The sequence below is a fragment of the Pterocles gutturalis genome, unplaced genomic scaffold (genome assembly GCF_000699245.1).
Source record: "Pterocles gutturalis isolate BGI_N339 unplaced genomic scaffold, ASM69924v1 scaffold6353, whole genome shotgun sequence".
NCBI lineage: Eukaryota > Metazoa > Chordata > Aves > Pterocliformes > Pteroclidae > Pterocles > Pterocles gutturalis.
In genome coordinates, this window is record NW_010120298.1 from 753 (window position 1) to 25,117 (window position 24,365).

The window sequence follows — 24,365 nt, forward strand, 5'->3', positions numbered from 1 at the left end:
GTAGCGATACCTGAAACTGAGTCATGTCATCCACCATTCATCTCCATTGAAGTCTCACAGGTCTGTATGCATATAAGCATTGACAGAATTGGTCTATCTCCACAATTGTTTGATTTATTTTTTTATAATTTCATGGTTTAGCACTGAAATAAAAGGTGCCAAATAAAAAGGTCTAAATTACATTATTTAATTTAAAAATCAATAAAAACCCATGTGTATTAAGTTCAGGGCTTGAGTATGTAATAATTGGCATTTCGAAGTCTCCCCTGCAACTGCTCTTGATGGTATTGTGGCATATTCCACCATGATGAAAACATTTAACCATTTTAGTGTTAGCCCATCTGATCTCTGAACAATAAGTGAGACAGGTTCAAAGCAGGAAACAGCAGAAGGTAGCTAACTGGTCATGGAAGTAAGTCAACATTTTCAAAAACAACTCCCAAATAAAAGTACTAGACAACTGCTGTATGTGCACCATTTTTTGAGGTTTTTCTTATTCCTTTCAATGTTCAGTGCCAGAATGGTGGCTTTACAGACCTTTAAACTAAACATTAATATGTAATTGATTGAGGCTACCCAAACTGGATTCATTATCTTCTGCTCCATTCAAAATCAGTTCCAAGTTCAAGCCAGGTTCACCAAAGAGACAATACGCAGAAAGCCTTTTCAGGTCAAAGACCCTTTTCTGTAGTGGGAAACTACTTAGGACATACAACAGGTTTTTGAGAGAATATTTTTAAATTACCATTGACTATCTGGTGGAGATTGCCGATTGTTTTTCTGAGGGCAAAAAATCCTGCTATCTGAACAAGTAATTTAACTAGCCTACTATAATCCTAGTTAAAGTAAGGCGAGGAAAACCCTGCCAGTCTAAAAGCCCTGCTCTTACTATTTGACATTAATTTATCTCTATGCATATAATTATGTTACTTTCACCATTCTTTTATTTTCTGTACTTAAATAAATGCTTAATTTAATAAGAATTATTTTTTATAAGTGTTCATGTGAAAATCTACGAAGTCCAGCAAGAAACTCATGGTTTGACACAACAAAGATTAGTATAATTATGACAATCCTTCAGAATTTTATGAGGGGAACAGATTGATTATACTTCATATATTGCACTAACCCGACTAATGTCTCTTGATAATGTATGAATTTCAGAAAGTATCTCAGTATGTTAGGCATTCACAAACAGAAACCAAGGCCTATGTCGTTGACCTAAGGCACTATTCCAGACAGAATGTTTCTTGGAAAGCATGAAATACAAAAGAGCTAAACGGTGCTTTGCTAAGCATTGGCAACATTGTCTTCTACTTTTTAATCTGCTTTATCATTGTGTGAAATGGATTTCTCAATGCTTTAGAAACAACCACATATGCAAAGTCCAGAAAATAAACTTTGGAAAAGCACAGATAGGAGCAGTATAGACACACATTCCACATCCCATTACGAAAGAAGCTGACAAATAGGCAGACACGACAATTTTGACAGATGTAGTACTAGCAGTAAGGAATGACAAAAAGCATCTGTGTAACAAAATAAAGCTTTTCAAAATGTGAAGGTAATTCTGAATACAATGCAGGTACAGAAGAGACAATGAAATTCAGAAAATAATGCATGAAAGCTATTTTTTAGTATCAATTAGCTTCCTGTATGGACTGATGGCTAACAACATGGAATAACAGAAAGATGGAGAGGAAACTGTTGCAGAATAGGAGCTGTCCTTGTGAATGTGAAACCCCGGTAAGAAGTTAAATATTAAAGCTACTGCCCTACAAATTATGTCAAGTATGTCCTTAGTATTGGACGTAACAGGAATGGAAAAATAGCACATCTAAGTGAAAAGGAAGAAATTTAGTAGCTATCATATAGTGACATACTCAGATTTTGTCACATTACATTGGAGCTCCAAGCAGGTTTCAAAACCAACAGGGCACTTAGACCTTGGAAACATGACAGCTTTTGAAAACAGCAAGTTTCATGGCATCAAGCATCAGGTTCTCATCTACATACTCAACCGAGGTGACACCCAATAGAGAGACTCTCAGTGTAATGGCTGTAATGAACTTGTTATGTTGGATTCTCAGTACTGTAAAACAGAGGTGGGAAAATCTGAGAGGAACTGTTCCCTTGGTAATGTCATCATGGCACGATAATGCAGAAAAATTATATAGGATATTACATATCTCTTTTGTATCAGGGCTCACACTGGATTTAGATGACACAGGTAAAGCCAGCAAACTGGTTAATAAAGCAGCAGGCCATACACACCTATCTAGCTATGCTGCTAGTCACAATCACCTTTGGTTATAAAACACTTTGGGGCTCAGACATGAGGCTCCTATTGCCACTTGATTCGGATTTAAAAGCATTTACCTATGCAATTCACTGCAATACTGGCACTGCACCTTTGGTGCTGGTGGAACTGATCAAGTACTTTCACTGTATAGCAGCGATCAGCACCTGTTCTTCTCGAACCCGCAGCAATCCCATGCCTAAGCAATGAGTATATTTGCCCGGGGTCCCTTTTGAGTCATTAGAGATGCTGTTCCTTTTTATACTCTCAGAATCTTTTACAAGAGGACGCAAATGATTACAGAAAGATATTTTTCTCCAAGACATTCTGAATCTTAGTTCAGAGATTTCCCATATGATCTTATATGCAAAAAACACTTAAAGAAGAAATTATCTTTGTTCAGCTTAAACTTAACACAGCACACAATTGATTAACCATCTTTACAACACTGCTCAACCCATCAGAAATCTGGATCTTGAAACTTTCGCAAATAAGCAGTTTTAAGGCTGATACATAAAAACTATGACACAAAATAGGAGAGCAATTTTTCAACACAAAAGTGAAATTTCTTCAGCTACTTGCTTTGATGAACAGACAAGTCAAAATACTTTAATCATTAACACTGATTGCACAATCACTGCTACTGTCCAATATCTAGTTTTTAAATGTGAGTCTATTCTGAAATAATTCTTAAATTCCTGAAAGACTTCTCAATTTCTTCAGCTCATGTATCAAGAACAAGACCAGAAGATCAGCAGTATTAATGTATTCAAGACTCTAAAGCTAACTATTGTAGTATTCTATCTTAAGTAGGTGTAGTCGGCCCGCGGAGCTCTTTGTAGTCAGCGCGAGGAGGCCTTAGCAGTCAGCGCGCAGAGTTCTTGGACACCAGCCAGACGAGCCAATTATGATGAGGGTAAAAGCCATTTTATTGTGTGTTGCACACTTGCCTTTATACTAAACTCTTTCAGATTTGGCAGCTGATAATTGGATACAACAAGTTTAAATTCTTAACAACAAAGTTACTATTGGCTATTCCAGATCCTGGGAAAGTAATTTTTGCAGTTATGGGAACACAACTTCTACGATAACTTAGCTGTGCTAATAAATTTCTCAGTTCCTCCTTATCTTTCTCACGTCCTGTATAATTAGATACCTCTGCACATCTGGTTATTTTTCTTCTTTCCAAGGATCCTCTAACAACCTTATAATCACAAAGTCTAAAGTTAGTGTCATAGTTAGAATTCCATTTCAACACAAAAACACCCTTACATCTAGGATTCTCTATCAGCCTTACAATTACGAAGTCTAAAATTAATATCGCTAAAATTCTACTTCAGCACAAAATGCCCCTACAGTAGGTACGCCATGTAACTTGTCATTAAATTCAAGGTTAAACATTTACAAGAGAGAGATTAATGTGCAAAGATTTTATATGCATGTAATTAAGAATGAGGTTAAGCTTCATGTGCAAAACAAGTTCACACAATGCTTTTTTTTGTAAACTATGACTGTACCACTTCTCAATCTTGAGGACAGATCCTGTACTGACAGAACTCATTATTACTGAACACTCCAAATACACCCAGAATATCCCAGCTTCAACAAAGTTGTGGACAAGTGTGGGTTGGCAGGATTGTAAGTCTTCAAAGGCACAGCACAAAAATGGCATGATCTGAAAGCTAGACAGTGAATTCTACCTCCTGCAATATATTTTTGCAATTACTTTACTCCAGTAGTGATTGGTTAATTTAAAGCCACAAGAAGAGCATGAAGATGACACGTCAGCAGCATGCATAAATACTGCATAAAGTTTATAAATATATATATAAGTAAAAGTCTTCCAAAATGTATTTATTTCTCAATTTTGCAAAAATTTACACAAGTACCGATGTTATAGCACTGAAATTCAAGAGCCACCTCTCTTTTCTTGTTCTCATATAATAAAGTGACTAAATGTGAGCAAAGGATTTTATCTGAATTTTTATTTATAAGTTTAATTCCTGGAATGAGATACTGTACTTAGGACAGTTATATAAGTAAAGAATTTGATTTTTCTGTGGATATTCTCACAGGAGTTTAATTTCAACCTTTTCCAAAAAGCAGGGAAAATGGAAGTAAATTGGGAAATAAAATCTGGTATATGAAAAAAAGAACTGAAGAAAAACTAATTCCAAAAATGCAACTGGAAAAAAAAATTTCCCCTTGTGTTCTTAGTTTAGAAAACTGCAAAAAAGCCGACATTCATAGAAAAAAGTAGGGTATCTATCTTCTGCAATATTTCTCCCCAACTATGCCTCTTCAAAATTATACGTGTCGTCTAGACTATGACAGTACTTAGGTGTCCACAAAAACACAGGATCACAACTTCACTTTGGTGAATAGGAAAAGACATGCAAAGGATCCAATTAAGTTTATTAAATATTTTGAATTGAATAATTACAGCAGCAGAAATAAGGGGACAGCAGTATCACGACCAAAAAAAAAAAAAAAAGGAAAAAAAAAACAAACCGAAAGGAGTCTGCAGCATCCCAATACAGCAGGTACAACTACTGAGCAACAGTATTCTTGTGATCCACTGCCTAAGGGTCCTAGAGCTTGGGCTGGGGCTGACTCTAAGGACGTTGCAATGTATCCCAACACCAAGTACCTCCTCATGTGACTTGCTCAAAAGAGACAGAGACAATACTCCGCAGCAGCAGTAGCAGGTAGGTGCTGCTGGGAAAGAATACATTACATCCCGATACTTTCAGGTGCCTATTTCTTTCTCCAGCACCTTTTTCTTTGCGATTAACAGCTATACATGTTTTAAAAAAACACACTGCTTACTGCTTTATGCTTCACCTCATGCATGATTCAAAATTCCACCTGATGGAGCAGATTGCAGGAAGGGATGTACCCTGTGTAAACATTATTTAATTGCAGAGAACAATAATTTATTCATAAATAAATGTTGGTCAACATCATCAGATGAAAGTCAGATGCAGTTACTGTTTTGTTTAGCAGCGTAATTGCTTTCGTTGCTCTACTTAGATATTAACATTAAAGCAGAATCTTTTCGCAGAACCTTTGGGGAGCATAATACAAGACATTGAGACTTTCCTAAGAAGTTCTGAAAGTGCTCATCAGTAGGAATCAAGAACCTTCAGAATTTCATAGAATCAAGGCACATCTACCTTTTTTTTCTTATCACATATTTAGAAATACAGGAAACCCAAAGGAAGAGGTATCTGTCTTGAAAGCAATAAAAATCATGACCAAAGCAGAACATAAAACATATTATTTGCACATCATTACACTATTAGATTCTAAGCAATACTAAATTCAGACTCCGAAAGTATACTGAAGTTTAACTACCCTAAGCAATGTCAAATTCAGCTGTACTTGGGATATTTTGCTTGAATATAAGAGCATAGGTATTCTTTAAGAAAGATTTGATTACATATTTCTCCCCAAAATTCTAAAAACTATTCTATTTGTTATCAGTGGTTATTATTTTCACACAGTAGTTATTTTTTCACAGTCATATTTGCACAAACATTAGTTTTAGGATGAACAAACATGACTATCTTCACAAACACTGATACATTAGAACAGTAAAACCGTTGCTTGCATAAATGACATACCACTTCATCTTCAAATCCTCCAGCTAACACAAGTGAATAAGCTCCATCATTACTGCGTCCATGGATTCCACCCACATGTGGTCTGTGCACACCCGCTTCGCTCACCTGGCAACAGAAAAAAGACAGTATCTAGCATTTTTTTTCCAAACAACCAGCCATCTACAGTCATTTTTAACAATCAACTTTTGGCTTAAGATACCGTACAGGGGTATCTGTGGAAGGAGTTAATGTATAGACTGCCATTAGGGGTAAGAATTCCACTTCTTTTTAAGGAAGAAAAGCCAAAAGTAAGGACACCCAAAAAATGGGAGGACAACGTAGGACAGCGGTGACACTGGAAGATGAAAGGTACACTTTCTTCTTTGGGAAAAATCTCCATGATTCCTTCCATAAGCAGTATTTAAGAGTGTACTCACTGCTATACGCCAGTCCATACTTGTACAGTCATTCAGAACAATTCAAAGCGGATGGAAATCTGCCAGTAAGCTAAGATTTTACAATTCTAAACCAAGGGAGATCACAGTGACCTGTGTAAAGATCATTATGTCCACTACTATTAAGGTAACACACTGTAAATGTGACCAACTCAGAGGAGTACTATCATATTGCCTAAGGAAACAGAAGAAGCCATTGCAACCACGTATGGATCATAAGCTAGTTCTCCAACCAGGATAACTCTCTAGTAATGCATGTGCAACTAAGCTGCAACCAGACCAGCTGAGAGATGCAGCTGTACCATAAACTAGGAACATTTACTAAAGCCTACTGGAACATCTCTCCCACAAAAATTTATTTAATAATTGTTTCAAACTAACAAATGATATTTTAAAAAACCCACCCTTTATGAATAAAAAAGAGTCTGCTTATCAAATGACGTATTTTCTCAGTATGTGATGCCAAAAAATACTACTTACAGAATGAAGGCTCCCAGTAGGAAACCAATTAGGATCCTTCCTCCTACCTTCATATCTTCCTTCAGACCTTGACTTTGCCTGTTTTTCTCATTCTGCCCCTCCCACTGCTGAACTCCTTTTCCCAACCTACACTTGTAAGCAACTTCCATGAAAGTTTAAATTCTTCTTTTATAGTCTTGTAAATTCATAACACAATACATCAGATCAAAGGTCCACCTGGCCAAAAATGCTGTCTCTAACAACAGACAAGAGCTGTGCACAGTATGAAAACTATGCAAGGACACTATGACACTTCCTTGCACAATTTCTCAGCATCCAGCTGTTTGTGGTTCAGACTTACTAAATCACTTACAACTTTTGGATCCATAGTATCCAAGAGAGAAAAGACTTCACAGTAGCACTGCTTGTCATATGAACTAATACTACTTTTGTCCATTTTGAAGTGGGCAGCTGACCTTTTTCGATGACCATTTTTTTGCATTAGAGTCCCTAATCACTTTTTTCATACTGTACATTTTGCAGCCATCTACACCACACCAACTATTCAACATTCTTCCAGAATGAAAAACTTTCCAATTGAATGAAAACCATTAAATTCCTTTAATCATCCTGATTGTTGTTCATAATATTTTATTCTTCTGACCCTTTCTTTCACAAAAATGTAACACTGGATTTATTTTTTTGATCACTATTTGGTATTAAGATGACATATTTTCAAAATTAGCTGTTAGAAGATCTCTTTTGTAAATGATAAGTAGCTGAAATCCCATTACAAACTATACAGTTAGAACTGTTCCCCAACCCACGTTTACTATCCACAACTTAGCACTCTCACCTAACTTTATCACCTATTTGACAATTTTTCCAGACCACTTATGATTATGCTGAATAAAAAGGCCCCACTATTGTGCTCCTCTTTCCTGCTGTATCAAACATAACTTAATTAATTCCTCCCTCCCTTCTTTCATTTCCAGGTTTTATCAATTAAATTTAGGTTTCTGATAGGTGATTCACCCCAAAGATGAACTCTGGTAAGTAATTAATGCCAATAATGTTCTTCAGATGCTGTCTCCAGAAGCAATACTTAGTCAACTTCCCTTTAGGGAAAAGAGAGTTTGTGTCATAAAAAACTACGTAAATCAGAAATAAAGAAACTACAGTCTCTAAATTCTTATAGATTTGCTGAGACAAGCTCATTTCTCATACAAAAGACTACTCATATGAGAAATGAAGTGTAATCTAGCTTTCTATGTAGAAAACATTTCAATCATTTTTTTTAAAAAAAGGTACAAAGTATTTAATTTGTACACAAAATTAAGTAATTATGTAGAAATGGTAATTGCCTTTTGATGCCTAGTCCACACATAAATACATAAATCAGCATTCTCTGCTTAATTTTCTGACAAAAGTAGCGCTCTAATTCTGTTCCTTTTCTCCTACCAGGACTAGAAAGATCTGAAAACAGTTAGCTTTTGTGTTACCTATGGAATACCTTATGAAAAGGTGAACTAACAATTTCAATTATTGTTGAAGCAGTGAAAATAAACCTTGATTTTGAGTTTGCATAAGTGATTTTAGAAACTCCTCTTACTTATGAGATTTTACTTAATCTGGAAGCCAACAAAAAGGTAACTATTTATTTTCATTCCTTTCACAAAAAAGTTCTTCATACACAGGAGAGGTCAATGAAATACCACAAAGAATAAGAATTTCCCTTTTAAATAATTTTTCTTTTAAGAAAGTAATTTTGTATAAAATCTCTGGTATAATGAACAGCATAATTTTACATTAAAAATTTAATTCACTTCCTCTACGTAAGTCTTGTATTGATGGTAGTGTTGACAACGGACATCAAGGCGAGAAAGGATCCAAAGAACTAGTTTAGGTTTCAACCGCTTCACTGTGATTTCTGCCCAAGAGAGAAACTGGAAACTGTTGCTAAGGGGAAAATGTCTGCTACTAACCATATCATCCTTAAAACTTGCATGGCCTTCCAAATCCAGAATTCTTCACACAGTACTGGAAGACACCATGATCAGAGGAAAATTGCCTGCTAATTGTTCTCTTCTACCAATTGAATAATAAGACATCTGTTTTCTTCTCATGAGAAAGCAGGTGATGAAAAGTTCAGAAAACAAACCAGAAGAGGCTTTTGATTCTTGGCTTGTGCCTCCTCAAGCAGTTTTAAAAAACCTGTTTCTATTCTTCCAAACACAATGGAAAACATTCAATTGCAATCCTTTACACATGCAAGAGACAAAGAACTAACTGATTTTAAAAATAAAGAAGTCCGTATTTCCCTGACAAAAACAACAATAAAAAAATCAAAGATAAAACAAAAATCAGCACTATCAGGTAAGGCTGGGAAAAAAGGAAGTAAGTTTGCTGTTTGCTGGACACTTCAGAACCACAAAAAATGAGTACTGTCCTATCCTCCCTGCTTTGTTTTTTCCTGCTCCTCTGAGTATTGGCACTGTGCTTATATAACCAAAATATCAAATGGGCTGGGAAAATTAACTCTCCTCCTACCCTAGATGGGATTATTTTTCTGCCAATTTTTTTATCTAGTTTACCATAGAGCCTAACAAATATTTGCAACAGAAAATGAGACAGTGCAAGAAACAGCAAAGGCTGAATGGACAGCTAATTTCAGTAGCAGTACAGGCTTACACTGGTTTAAGCTTTTCATCAGCCTAAAAGAAGATTTGGACGTCCATTATCTATGATCAATAAAACCAAGAGGGATTCAATTTACAGTGATATCATCTAACATTTTCAAAATCTGCAGTCTACATCCCCTAAGTGGGTTAATCAGTTCATGTGAAGTACTCTTCAGAAAACACTTGACTCTATTCACTAAGTATCGCACTTAGAATCTTAACATGAAATTTTTTCATCCTAATGACAACAGACTTCTTATTAAGTTGTACTGTAAAATCAGTATACTTCCACCTTCACTACTATGAGCATCACTTCCAGTATTAGAATCATAATTTGCTTGTCCTTGTGAAAACGGCAATTGTCAATTTAAATTTATTTTACTGCCCTACCCATTCATTATCACTCTTACTTTAACTACAGCTAATGCTGAAACAACATACCTGAACTCTGAACTTCCAGGTTGTCCCAACAGGAACACCAGGTATGGGTCCATAATGATTTGAAGGAACAATAGTGCATTCCTTAGTGCGACCAACACAGGCCATGCCCTAAAAATACATCAGACAAAATGGATTAGTATTGTAAAATTGAAGACTATTTGCAAATTCAATGCAGATATCATGAAATCTGATCATTGCAACAAACACATACTTTAAACAATGTTAACAATTTTTAAAAGGAATGTTAATTAAGTAATATGTGTTTATGGGTTTGGGGGAAGGATTGGGGGTTGGGGTTTTTTTTGTTTTTACCACTAGTCACCTTAATAATTTTTCCACTGCTTTAACTGCCAGTAGATAGTGGGCAGGATTAAACATTTTCTTATTGTCTGTGCAACCCAGTACTGAATTTTGTGTAGTGCATATATAAGTAGAATTATAGATGTAGCACATACATGAACAATCAGAGTTAACGGCTATTTCTAAAACACACTCTACCTTGCCCCAGTCTCTCTGGCTTTCAGTACTGGCAGATGGCATCTTTGCTTTCTTTTTACTCTGTTTGAGCTTTTCTCCAGCCTTTACAACTTCATTAGAATCATTTTTGCAGGAAGGACAATACCTAAAAAAAGGTTTTAGTAAGTTCTCAATTACTTCATAATAATGGCAATACATTTCTTGTAGCCAAAATAGTGTCAATTTGTTTATCTTGACTGAATATTTCAAGCTAGCAAACATATAATAAGTCTTAAGCAGCTGAAGCCTATGGCTTAAAAAATGCACCCAACATGAGCAAATACTGTCAACTTTTAAAAAAGGGCATTTCAATATCTTTGAAGGTAGAGTGCTAGAGGCAAAACATTTGACTATTCTTTCTCACATGACATGTGAGAGGTCCGTATGTCTCCTCTATCCTCTCTTCATTCTGTTCTCTTTCATTTACATCACGTAAAAGAGAAGACAGATGAGGTCAGAGTAGTACTAACCAGTACTTGTGGTTTGTTCCTATGTCCTGCCCACTCTACCTTTTTTTTTTTTTTTTTGCTTCTAGCGCATTCACTGCAGGAAGCTGAAAGTCAAACAGAGCCCAGGTATTATGTAATGTGTGTGGACACTGACACACATACACACACACACATTCACTCACCCCACAGCGCTGAAGCCACTTGGAATACAGCACTGAGACTCCTTCCTGCTAACACAAAGCCACACTGCTAGGCGAGTAGGAGATACTAGTACGCAGTGACAACAGCAGAGAGAGAAGGGGAGTACACTGTCCTTTTGCTGCTTCTAATAACATTTTTATCTCATGCCAGGAAAGCCAATGCAAAAGCAATTGTCCAGGTTTCTGGCTCCCATGGGATGGGTTTGGCCCATACGCCACTAGTGGAGGAAGCCTGATCCATACAAACGCTGATAACCTAGTTTAGGTAACTACCACTAGTACTACTACTACTACTGTTTGGATTTATTAGTTAACTTTTGTATATGGATAAGAATAGAAGAATTAATGATTATTGTCCGCAGGAACAGATTTCACTATGTCAGTAAAGGTGTTGAACCATGAAGACAGTTAAGCTATGCAGGTAAATTAAAAATACTACAACATGCTGAAATTGTCTAACACTGAGACTTCGAATGATATTACAGTTGTTTGAAAAAAAAAAGAAAAGAGTATGTAATGACCAATTAGAAGAAGAAATGTGACATAATGCAAATTCACAAGGTGAATTAACCATGGCATTCCCTGCTTCTTGATAGAGTAACCACATTACCTTCATATTTTCTAAACTTAGTTTTGTAAGGAATATTAAATACTGTTTCACATATGAGTGGTTTATTCTCCACAACAGAAACATCAACCTTTCCCAAACTGCAGGCTTGGCCCCTGCAGAGTTTGACAAATTTTATACTGTAAAAATAATAAATTGACATTTTTCTACCTCTAAAACAAACTAAGTCTCTCAAGAAATTCAGGATCAGACAGCCATGACTCTTTGCTAGTGTGAAAGAAGGGAGAACACAGACCTCCTTTTTGGTAGGAGACACTGCTTTGCTCAATGCAACCGCATTCCTTCTGCATACAATTAAGCATTAAGACTGCACAGGGCTGGCATCACTAAATATCCCAAAATTAACTCTCACACGTCAACTCCATAGCAGTACCTCTCCCACTCAGTGACTTCAGCCACAGATGGAGCTATCTACTTAAATTAATAAATCTTACAACTCGTATTTTTACACAGCAAACAAGTTAAAAAGCTTGACAGCCATTTTTCAATACATTTTAACTATATGAATTAAACTCCTACTACTTGTGGAAATGCATAATTTTTTGTCCAGAAATGTAACCAGAAGGGTCTAGAAGTGCACTTAACATATGACCTGAGGGACTCTGAAGACCATGTTGTCAATCAGTTTAATTCTTGTATGGTTGTCTGTAGACCACTGAATCTTCTGTATGGAGGAAAACAGTCTGAGGGATCTACACAATGTAGTTACAGTGACATTAATAGAAGATGGTACTAATGGCTACACTTTGAAGAAAATCTATTCTTCAAACTTTCTTTGTAGCCCTCTGAAATAGAAGTAGGATAACTCATAAGAATGTTTCATAAGAAGCTTTTGAAAAATAATGGGTGCCAGTGAAGACTAGAACACCAATACCTAATCTGAAAAATCATTTGAAGCACCCAACAGACCAAGATAATCTTAGCACACTAGCTAAACCTAAGGGACACTGATGGCTAGTAAGATTCAGTATCAGTATCCTGACATGATTATCAAACCTTCTGTGTGTTTGAGGGTGTAAAAGAAACTGGAGAGAATAAATTATTTTCAGGGTAGAACAAGGGATTTGAAGGTTTTGTGGGAAGAGTTCACTGACTTGATGCGTATTAATTTTCTTTATCAGAAACTTTCCTGTGACTACTACTGGAAAACACATGGACTTTACTGTTGCTGGAGTACCAGATTAGAGCTGGTTCTGACAGTAAAAAGCAATTAAAGAATGGATGGACCAAACAGATGTGTACTTCCAGACAGATGGTCTCATTGAATATTCTGAATGAATTCAAAAAAGAACTCAGCTGCTATATCCAAAGGTCACCTGCAATCAGGCAACAACACAGCTTTTAGACTGCAGTCAGTAACAAACCACTTGTGTGTTGATAATGGTTTCCAACACATGACATCAACTCACTTTTGTTGACAAGTACTAAGAAGCAAGAAGATGTCATGCACAAAAGACCAGTCTGCCTTGACAGTTCAGACTAACATGCTCTATAATAAACACAGCTCAATAAACACTGTAATCATTTTGCATATGCAAGAAGTGGAAGGCACATATACAATATTCAAATAAATGCTATTTTTAATTCCAATGACCCATACATATTTCTAGTAGCTACTGAAAATATTTTTTAGATAGTGTTTCAAGCCAGCAGTTCCTCCAAAAATAGTGAATACAACTCAGTGCAGAAAATTAGTGGGAAAAAGATCAACTTCCAACAACAGTATCCCAAATGTACACACTGAGAAACACCTATCAATGTTAATGGTCTCAACCACTAAATCACGCATTGGCATAAACACAGAAGGAATTCAGAAAAATTGCAGTGCCCCAAAAAACACTCAGATCATTAGGCACTGACCATCAACCAAACCTACAATGGCATCCACTATGGTATAGGAGATTGAGTTATTTGTTTCCAGAGAATGTTAAAACTTCCACAGCACTTGCACAGATTTTTACATAAAATTTAGTCACAAGGTCCAAAGAGACTCCATAACATATATCTATAGACATCTTAGACATTTATTGATGTCTACGTAATGGAAAACTTTATTAGAATAAAATAATAAATAGAATGCTTATTACTCATTTATAAAGGATTAGCATCTCATGCAAGTCACAGGCAGGTGATAAATATGAGCACTGTAAATTCCAGATAGCTAATAAAGACATAAAATGGTACAGAGCCCAAGATAACTTAATGGGCTGCTAACGGATCCATGCAGATGCACTTCAAAATACAATTATCTTGATTTAACACTTCAAAATACAATTATCTTGATTTAACATTAGCTTGGTTTTCCTGCTGGCAAAACCAGGGACAGTAGAAATGAAGAGCAGCAAGGTGGTTGTCCTCCCACAGCAAGAGAAATGAATGGAGTAGAGGCAACAAGAAGACACAGGAAGGGCACAGGGGCAGCAACAGGGACAGAGGATAAAGGGGAAGAGCAGAAAAGAATAAAAAAAACAAGCAGTAAAGCTTGAACAAAATTAAAAGGCTGGGGAACAACCACTGCTGATAAACACAATCACATCAGATAATGTCACAGAAGGTCATCATGATCACAATGAATAAAAAAAACAAACCAGTTTTGAAAATTCGTAATGGTTATTAAAGCTTACTACCAATCCTTTGTGAATTATTTAAAAGAACTACTTTGACAGGAAACATACAGTTTATATTAAGCACATAGATTAAAAACACAGCAATTTTTTAAAAAAAAACCTTCAGTATTGTCTTTCACAACTGCAAATAACAAAAAAGTACCATGGGTAGAACAGCAATATAGATAAGTAAATAATCTTTGTATATTTACCAATCTTCATCTTCTGGTATCTTGCTTAAGGGAGGGTTCAGGCAGTAGATATGATAAGCCATATTACATTCATCACACAGGAGTTGCATGTGAGCATCCTGTTTTCCACCACACAAATAACATGAACAAAAACGGCACTCCTTATCTGGATCAGCCCTACAGTGCTTGCATTCAGGGCCACTTTTCCCTGCCAAAAACAAAGAAAAAGTCAAATGCCATGTATCTTAGAAGCATTATTGTAACTATAGGAAAAAATTGTTTCTGCACATGAACACTGCCCTCTTGAAAATGCTTTTTTCTTCCAATGAGGTCTTTGGCTATCCAGGTCTTGTGGTTTAACCCTGACTGGTAGCTGCTCACCACACACCCACATTAGAAATGCCATGGAAGTGAATCTGAGCTTAAATTAGTCTAATACAATAACTAATAGAACACTTCCAAACTTCTCTGAAAATAGTATTTTATCTGAAAAAAAAAAAAAAGTAATTGGCTTTAAATCAGAAGGCAAGGAAGACTAAAAAGACTATTTGAAAGTTTGGAGTTGGAAGTAGGAAGCTAGAGAATCCAAAAACCCGAGATAATACAGATAACATTTCTCTTAAAGTTTAGAATGGGCCAGAAAATGTTATTTCAAGCACCATTCTAGAAGAAAAATATAACTACAGCTGGAATACCAACACTTGGGATAACTTTTCTTGTAAGTCCATAGGCAGACTATTAGAAGAACTTCTGAACTCTTTGACAATTTCTATTCAAAAGGGCAACTGGCCTAGAAGGACAGTGTCATAATGACAGATAAACTTATTCCTGTCATAACCTTTGCCAAATATATCCAAGAGTCCTTAGTCATACAAAAAATAACACTTTCATTCTCTGGGACAAAACCTTACTGAATATGTTCACGATGTCACAAACAAGTACATTAATAAAGGATTTGAAGAGCAGCTCCACTACAAATGTGAAAACAATCAACCTCCCCCAAGCCCAAAACCCCTACAGCCCTTCAAAGGCAGCATGAACATCAGATTCTTCCACAGGTACTAAGCAGACAGACTATTACACAAAAAGAGAAGGGCACAAGCAACAAAAAATAACATCTAAGAAAACACTGCCTGTTACCACAAACACAGAGAACTACCCCAGGTTTCTATGACTAGCATGACAGAACAACACTCAAGGACAAGCTTCCATCTTCTCTCAGCTTTATTTTTTATTTTTCTTCACCATGAGTCATTGTCTAAGTTGATGTCTTCAGAAGCTATATAGCTTATCAGTTCCTGCTAAGTTACTTTACTTGGATAACATAACCAACAAAGCAAATATTTATTTTAGGATTTGATTCTTGAATAGAAAGATGAGGTGGACCCCTGACATATCCAGAGGAGTTCTGGATACTTTTGCATTTTTCCTAAGCATACTGAGAAAGAAAGTAATGACTAAGGTTTTGCAGAAATCCCAGCCCCTTCCTAAAAATGCCCTCCCAACTGAATTGACTCTACAGAAGATTTCATCCACATGGATAAGATACCAGTGTAAAATCTCTGTGAAGAGAAACTCCAGACTGGAAGTCTTACAAGCAAGGGGGACTGGAATGCCAAGTGTTGTGCTATATCTGCAGTCTTTCTGAAGGACCTTGAAGAATATTTTTATTTTCAAAGGTGGAAGCAACTAGACTTAGAGAGGGAAGAGGATGGAGTTTTGAGTAAAAAAGAGCAACTAGGGGCTGCAAATGTATTAGGAACCAACAGGGAAACACCTGTGAAATGTGTCAAAGGAATCACAGCTTTTTCCTCTAAAAAGGTGACATGGTTGATAGCCCAACTGAAATGTCTCTACACTAACACACACAGCATGGCTAACAAACAGGAGAAAATGTCTTCTATGGACAGATTGCAGAGAGTTGTCTTTGAAAAACAGTGATGAAGAGGTTGAGATCTTGTAGGTAAAAATTAGAGGCCAAGCCAACAAAGGAAGCCCCATGGTTGGTGTTTATAACTGGCCACCTCATCAAGGGGAGCCAGTTGACAAGTGTTCTTACTTCAGCTGCAGGAAGCATCATGTTTACAGGCTCTGATCCAGCTGGAGGACTTCAGTCACCCTGACATCTGTTGGAAAAGCAGCACAGCAAGCTGCAAGCAGTCCAGGAGACTCTTGGAGGGCATCAAAGATAATTTCTTAATACAGGTGATAGCCCAGCCAGAAAAGAAGCATGACTGGTCCTGTTGCTTACCAATGTAGACGAACTAGCTGCAGAGGTCAAAATCAGTGGCAGCCTGGGCTGAAGTGATCGTACACTGGTGGAATTCATAATCTTAAGCAATATGGGCCAAACAAAGATTGAAGTCAGGACCCTGAATTTTAGGAAATTGAACTTATAGTTGCTTAAGAAATTAGTGGATGGGAGCCCCTGGGAAACTGCTGTCAGGGACAAAGGAGCAGAATACAGTTTGCAGCTCTTTAAGGATATTATTCTTATAGGACAAGAGGTCTCAATTCCCCTGTGTAAGCAATCAGGCAAGGAGTGCAAAAAACCAGCATGACTGAGTAAGGACCTCCTGGCCAAACTGAAGCATAAGAAGGAAATGCACAGGCAGTAGAACCAGGGACAAGTATAGGGGATGCCCTATAGTATGTCCCCATAAATGAGACAGCAGAACTAGTGACAACTGATATGGAGAAGGCTGAGCTATGGAGCAATTTTCTTTTGCCTGTTTTCACTGGTAATCTCTCTTTCCACGTCTCCCAAGTCCCTGAACTTCAAGGAAAGAACCAAGGGAATGATGTCTCTCCCACTGTTAAGAGGAGATCAGGTCTGATACCATTTGAGGAACCTGAACATACACACATCCATGGGGCCCAATGAGATGCACCCCAGGGTCCTGAGCTAATTGGCTGATGTAGTTGTTAAGCCACTCTCCATCATATCTGAAAAATCACAGCAGTCAGGGAAAGTCCCCAATGACAGGAGAAAATGGAATATCGCAGCCTTTTTCAAAAAGGGTAAAAGGAGGACCCTGGGAACTATTGACCAGTCAGCCTCACCTCAGTGCCCAGTGAGATCACTGAACAGAGACTCCTGGAAGACATGTCAAACCCTATGGAACACAGGGAGGTGCTTAAAGAGAGCCAATCTAGTGGCCCTCTACAATGGACTGAATGCATCAGCTGAGAACTACGGATGTCATTTACCTGGACTTCTCTACGGACTTTGATTTGGTCCCTCACAACATTCTTGCTGATATATTAGAGAGATTATCGGTCTGATGGATGAACGATCAGAATGATAAGGACTCGGCTGGATGGCCACATCCAATGGCTCAATGTCCAAGTGCAAACCAGTAATGTGAGGTCTCCCTCAGGGATCCATACTGGGACAAATACTATTTAATACCTCCATCAATAACATAGATAGTGGGATTGAGTGCACCCTCAACAAGTTTGCAGATGACAAAGGTGAGTGGTGAGGTTGATATACCGGTGGGATGGGATGTCACCCAGAGAGACCTTGACAGGCTTGAGGAGTGGGCCCATGTGAACTTCATGGAGTTCAACAAGACCAAGTAGAAGGTCCTGCACAGGACAATCCCCAATATCAGTACAGGCTAGGAGACGAATGGATTCAGAGCAGCCCTGAAGAGAAGGACTTGGGGATACTGGTGGATGAAAAATTGGATACGAGTTGACAACAGGCACTTGCAGCTCAGAAAGCCAGTCATACCGTGGCTTGCATAGAAAGAAGCATGTCCAGCAGGTCAAAGGGAGGGGATTCTCCCTCTCTACTCTGCTGATGTGAGACCCCACACGGAATACTGAATCCAGTTCAAGAAAGACACGGACCTGTTGGAGCAGGTCCAGGGGAGAGCCATGAAAAGGATCAGATGGATGGAACACCTCTCCTGTGAATAAAGGCTGAGAGAACTGGGTTTGTTCAGCCTGGAGAAGAGAAGGATGCAGGGAGACCTTATTTCAGCCTTTCAGTACTTATAGGGGGCTCGTAAGAAAGACAGGGAAAGACTCTTCAGCAAGGCCTGTAGTAGCAGGACCTATAGTAGCAGGACAAGGAGCAACTGTTTTAAATTGAAATACGGTAGATTTAGATTGGATGCGACAAAGAATTTTTTTATTATGAGAGTGGTGAGACATTGGAACAGGTTGCCCAGAGAAGTTTGAATGCTTCTAGGGATGAGGCATCCACAAGTCAGGTTGTATGGGGCTTTGAGAGACCTGATTTAGTGAAAGATGCAACCACCCATGGCAGGGGGGGTGTGGACTAGAAGATCTTTAAAGATCCCTTACAACTCAAACCACTCTACGATAACAAGTGCTAAAACACTGCAGTTTGAAATTTTTTTTAAGAGAAAAAAACCATAAAAGCTGAAGAACATAAAAGAAGAGCAACTGAAGAGGTAAAACTACCAACTACAGATAGAAGGTCTAGTGAGATGTACTGACTGGAAAACATGAGGACCAAATGTGTAAGGCTACCAGCAGAAGTTATTCTACAAAGCCGCAAAGGCAAGGGTCAGATACACTTAAAACGAAGCCAAAGTCTCTCAAGGTACTGCTTCTACCAAAGTCGAGCTTAGAAGACTTAACTGCATACTATCCAAATGGAAGTCATCTAGTTTAAGACTTCTCTCTCAGGGTTCACTTGAAGAGAAAGCAAACATTGTAAGAGTGCTGATGAATGAATCTGTGGGTTTTCCAGCACAGCTAGGCTAAAGTCATGGTCTGTCTAAGGTGTCAAAACCAATTCAAGTAAGACTGAAAAAATGCCAGGTAACTTGTATTTCCTTTGAAAAAATTTAAGAGTGATGACTGAGCACTCCCTAAAGAAACTCACTCATCCACCTCATCCAATAAATAACAGGCAAAAAGAAACTGTGTATTCTGTTTCTCCTACCACCACAGATTTTTAGGCCTAAATAATTCACTGTTTTCAGTTACAAAACCAGTTTCTTAGGTCAAAGGTTAGTAACATTTTTTTTTAAAAAAAGAGAAAAGCAAAAAATCTACATATTTTAGTTCAGTTAAACAATACCTGGATTTTTTCAACTTTCTTCAATAACAAGCAAACTACAAACTGTCATTTTCATGACATGACTAACTTTTCACATTTCTGCTTTAACCACTTCGTAAGTCAAAGACACTGATTATATCTGCGCTATTGGTCACACAAAGACAGGTCTGTTCACCCCTGCCAACACTGTACAGTTTAGTTGCATATATAATTTCATATTACCTTCTTTTGTGGGAAGAGTTATCTCTTGTTCATAAAATAAATTTGGATTCTGATGGAAGTAATATATGTTGATATCTAGGTCTTATTTCCATTTTACATATAAATATTTGAATTGTATTTACAAGTATGTCGCTTCTTAGTTGTCTAATTTTACAATATTATTTTCTAATAGGTTTATCCACACTCTTTTCCTGGACTGCAGAATTCATATTTCCATTAAATAATTTGAAAATAACTACTTTATTTTTAACTGTAACTACTAAATGTATATTGATATGTCATACATATTTTTATCTAATTTACACTTACAAAACCTAACTAACATATGGCCATGTTCAAGGAATAACAATTTTCTTGCAGAGGTAGCCTACATTGTTTATCTGACTAAGATTATTTCTAGAGTAGGCGTTCTGTCTTTAGGGAAGGACATGGACAGCATTTTAATTTTAGACAAAAATACAGTCAGTGCACTTTCTGACTGTGCTTACAATAATCTCATAGAGTATTTAAGGCCAATTAATTCTTTCAATTTCGCCTGACATTACTGTAACAAAAATCTTCAGCTTTTCATAGCATATAAACTAAGGTAGCTGTGTGTGTGTTTACAGATATATGCATATGTATCCTAAAATTTTAAACAAAAAGTATGAATAGGGATGTAAGTACAGTCCAGAGGTAAAGGGTATACTGTTTACGGTGTACTGCTCAACTGATGTGCACTGTGCATAAGTGAACAAAGGCCAGACAGCTTAACAAAAAATCAGAACCACAAGAACAGAAATGAAAAGGGCAGTGTGGCAAGAAAGCTGGCCTCAGGAAAAAGAGCAGTTCGAAACAATAAATAAGGCTAAATTGCCAGACTGATTAAGTTTTCAGGGTTAGATTTTAAAAGATTATATTTCTGTGTTACATTTATTTATGAAGGTTTGTAAGCAATATCCTGAAATGAATAAAAATGGAACCAAGAACAAAATGAAACAAAACATACACAGACGTGCAAATCTCTACATGGATGGAAATACATGAGTAGATTAAGCAAAGAGGTTACAAATAAGGAAACAGCTGTCAAAATAGAAGTGAAAGAGCTGTAACTGAACTTAAAGACCTTGACTTTGAAATAATAAAGCTTTCAATCAGGGTAGGAAGTACAGAACGGTGAGGCTGCATCTCAAATACTGCGTTCAGTTTTGGGCCCTCACTACAAGAAAGACAATGAGGTGCTGGAGCGCATCCAAAGAAAAGCAACTAAGCTGGTGAAGGGCCTAAAGCACAGGTCTTATGAGGAGTGGCTGCAGGAACTGGGGTTGTTTAGTCTAGAGAAAAGGAGGCGAGACCTTATCACTCTCTACAACAACCTGTAAGGAGGGTGTAGTGAGGTTGGTGTCACTCTCTTCTCTCAAGTAACAAGTGACAGTATGAGAGGAAACGGCCTCAAGTTGCTCCAGGGGAGGTTTAGATTGGATATTAGGAAAAATTGCTTCACCGAAAGGGTTATTAAGCATTGGAAAAGGCTGCCTGAGGAAGCGGATGAGTCACCATCTCTGGAGGTGTTTAAAAGATGTGTAGATGTGTTGCTTAGGGACATGGCTTAGTGGTGGACTTGGCAGTGTTAGGTTAAGGGTTGGATTCAATGATCTTAAGGGTTTTTTTCCAACCTAAATGAGTCTATGATTCTACAATAAAGAAATACTCATGTCAGATCAAATACTGCCACTGTAGACAATTTTGTAAAGTCAGCAATACAGTAATCATTAATTTCATAGAATCATTAAGGTTGGAAAAGGCCTTAAGGATCATCAAGTCCAACTGTCAAACCACACCAACTCTCTCTCTCTCTCTCTCACACACACACACACACTCTCTCTCTCTCTTAAAAATTAATTCACTACACAATAGCTGTAGGAAAGAATTAAACGAACTGTAAAAATTTTATGTGCCTTCTAAAAAGATTCATAAGCAATTAGACTTGCAAAATAAGAAGGTATGGAAATGCAAGGCATTTTTAAGATATTGCCAAAACCCTTTAATATGTCAAAATAAAAATAAACAGAATGTATGGTTACTTTTCTTGAGTAATCTGAGGAAAACACAAATAATGAAAAATTAATTGCGAGTTTATTTACAGGAATTCACATTTTTACCTTTAAGAACACTACAGCAAATGGTATTTGTTCCTCTGAAAAAGTGATTTTTCAGATGAAGGCAAATAAACAGTAAGCACACTAGTTCTTGCACACAAAGAGCTACATACAAATGTTCTGAAAAAAAGTGCCTTGGAGTCAGAAGTCCAATATATAATAATATCTAATACCTAGTAGTAGACCTGCAAGTCCAATTTCTCGGTGTTGCTATCACAAACACTTATCACTCCTAACTTTAATATATTTTGAAATTTAGGATAAAATGTCACACTACTTTTTAGATAAGCTGTCACAAACTCCTCCGTGTGGCTGTGGGCAAGATGAGGAGGTACAGAATAGGTTTTCTTTTAGAAAGTCACGCAGGGCCAAATAATAATCCAAACATTAATTATCCCTTTTTTTTCATGGTACGAGCAGCTTTGGCACAAAGTTCCAGGGCTTTTTGTGTCTTGTTTTGATTTGTTTTTTTACATTCTGACATAATGATAGGGTTAAAGTGCATCATTAGAGACTGATTCCATCTTTGGCATTTATTAATTTATAAAAAGTTTAAATTACATGTCAATTGCAATAGTTTTGGCGACCTGGACACCTGTCTTAACTTAGACTACAAATTAATTCTGCACAGTTAATTTAGAACATTATCAGCTGTTCCCCTCTAATGTTTATGACTGATAGCATTAAGATGTTACCGGTTTCTGAATATGTCAAGTAATAGAGCTACCTTGCAGTAAATATATTATTAGAACAGAAATGTAAAATGGAACACACAGAACAATTACTGTTACCTCTGCATGCTGTTCCTTCTATTTTTTTAGAGAAACATAATTCAATTTGTATTTCTATTCAAACAACAAAAAAAAGCATACTTTTGAAATCTCCATCCCCAAATGTCAATGGATAGGCTCCTGGCTTTTCAATCTTGTACATTTCCTCTATAAAAAGGATTTTACAATCATTTATTGTGTCTTCTGGGCCTCTGAAAAACAAAAAAGTACATACAACTTAGTTCCTCAGACATAGATTCTGTACTTTACAAATCATAAGCAATGAGATGAAGCTAACTAGCAACCTTTTTTCATCATTGATAGGATACTTTATTTCAATTCACACACAAATTCAGTCTAGTACTGTAACTTCTAAGAAAACCAAAACACACATGTAAAACTTGCATAAAAAAAAGACTACTCCCTTGCCCTCAGACTACCTGACAGCTGAGTATCTCCTCACTGACAGCCATCCATAACTTTGTAGTTCTACTTCTAAAACTTCAAAATGTTTTTTTGGTTGAACACAGCAGATCCAACAAAATCATATCCTCTCACATGAAGCATATATAAAACATTTTCATAAAAGTAGAGTGTCAGAAATGAACCAGGAACACGACTTGTAAGACAGAATAATAGACACTACTTGGAACCCATAGAAAAAAGAAAAGCAATAGAAAGCTTCAAAAGCCCTTCTGTGGCATCTAAATGTTTTGGAAATCTAAAACACAATCCTGCAAAGACATGTACAATACTGAATTATGCACTGTGAGTAGTCTTGTCATTGCCAGATTTCAGTGCAAAGTCTGTTCTCCATATCCCACTGATGAGTAACAAATACTCCATGACTCCACAAGACTAATGATGAAAGACTTCTAGAGAAGGATTAGGAAATACTAAATGTACAGTAAAGGTTTTCACCTCCTCTCATTATAATCTCTTTGCATTTACTAAAAATCTAATTAAAATGTAAATTTATCTACGAAGAAAAGGCCATAAAAACACCAACAGTTTTAAACCACTCCTTTTTCTTCCCTCCTCAGGATGATATTGTGCTTTCTTGAACTGCCAGTTCTCCTACCATTTTCAGTTGACCACCTTATCTAGAACTAAGAATTCACCCGTATAACCCATACGGGAAGTATTAATTACTGAATGTAGACTCGCTGATTTAATTGCATCTCATAAGTCATTACTGATTTCAGAATTGAGATGTTTGACATCAGAGAAAGGAATTTACTAGCTAGAGAGCTTTATTTCTTGCAGAGTGAGATCCAGCCATTAAAAAAAAAAAAAAAAAAAAAAAAAAAGAAGAAGAAGAAAATCTGAAGATTTGGGTTTGTTGAACTTCTTTTCTTCTTCAAACTTTAATCTAATTCTGTTGCACTGCTGCAGTCCCTGTTTTGGTTCTACAACAACATTTCAAAATCTGAAACTACACAAGCAACTAAACAAATACAGATCACAAATACCATAGCTTGAATTATTAAGATTATAAAGTTAAATATTTTACAAAACTGTGATGTTTGTAGTTAAAATGTCCAGCGAGCATCCTGCAACACTAGAAATAAAATAAGATTTTTTTTTTCTTTCCTATATAAACATCAGATGTGCTGGACATAATAGAGAAGCAGTAGCACATGCTCAGGCTAATTCCAAGTTCG

The 24,365-nt window shown here is 36.8% G+C and overlaps 1 protein-coding gene across 1 annotated transcript; it reads right to left on the reverse strand.

Moving 5' to 3' along the window:
• Window positions 1–5,925: 5,925 nt before the first annotated feature.
• Window positions 5,926–22,913, reverse strand: LOC104464203 (E3 ubiquitin-protein ligase UHRF2-like; the record flags this gene model as incomplete). The annotated part of the gene is made up of 5 exons (XM_010076846.1): window positions 5,926–6,030; window positions 9,941–10,048; window positions 10,439–10,562; window positions 14,552–14,738; window positions 22,804–22,913. Coding segments are annotated over 5 exons (634 nt in total), but the record flags the coding sequence as incomplete, so codon positions are not given.
• Window positions 22,914–24,365: the final 1,452 nt, after the last annotated feature.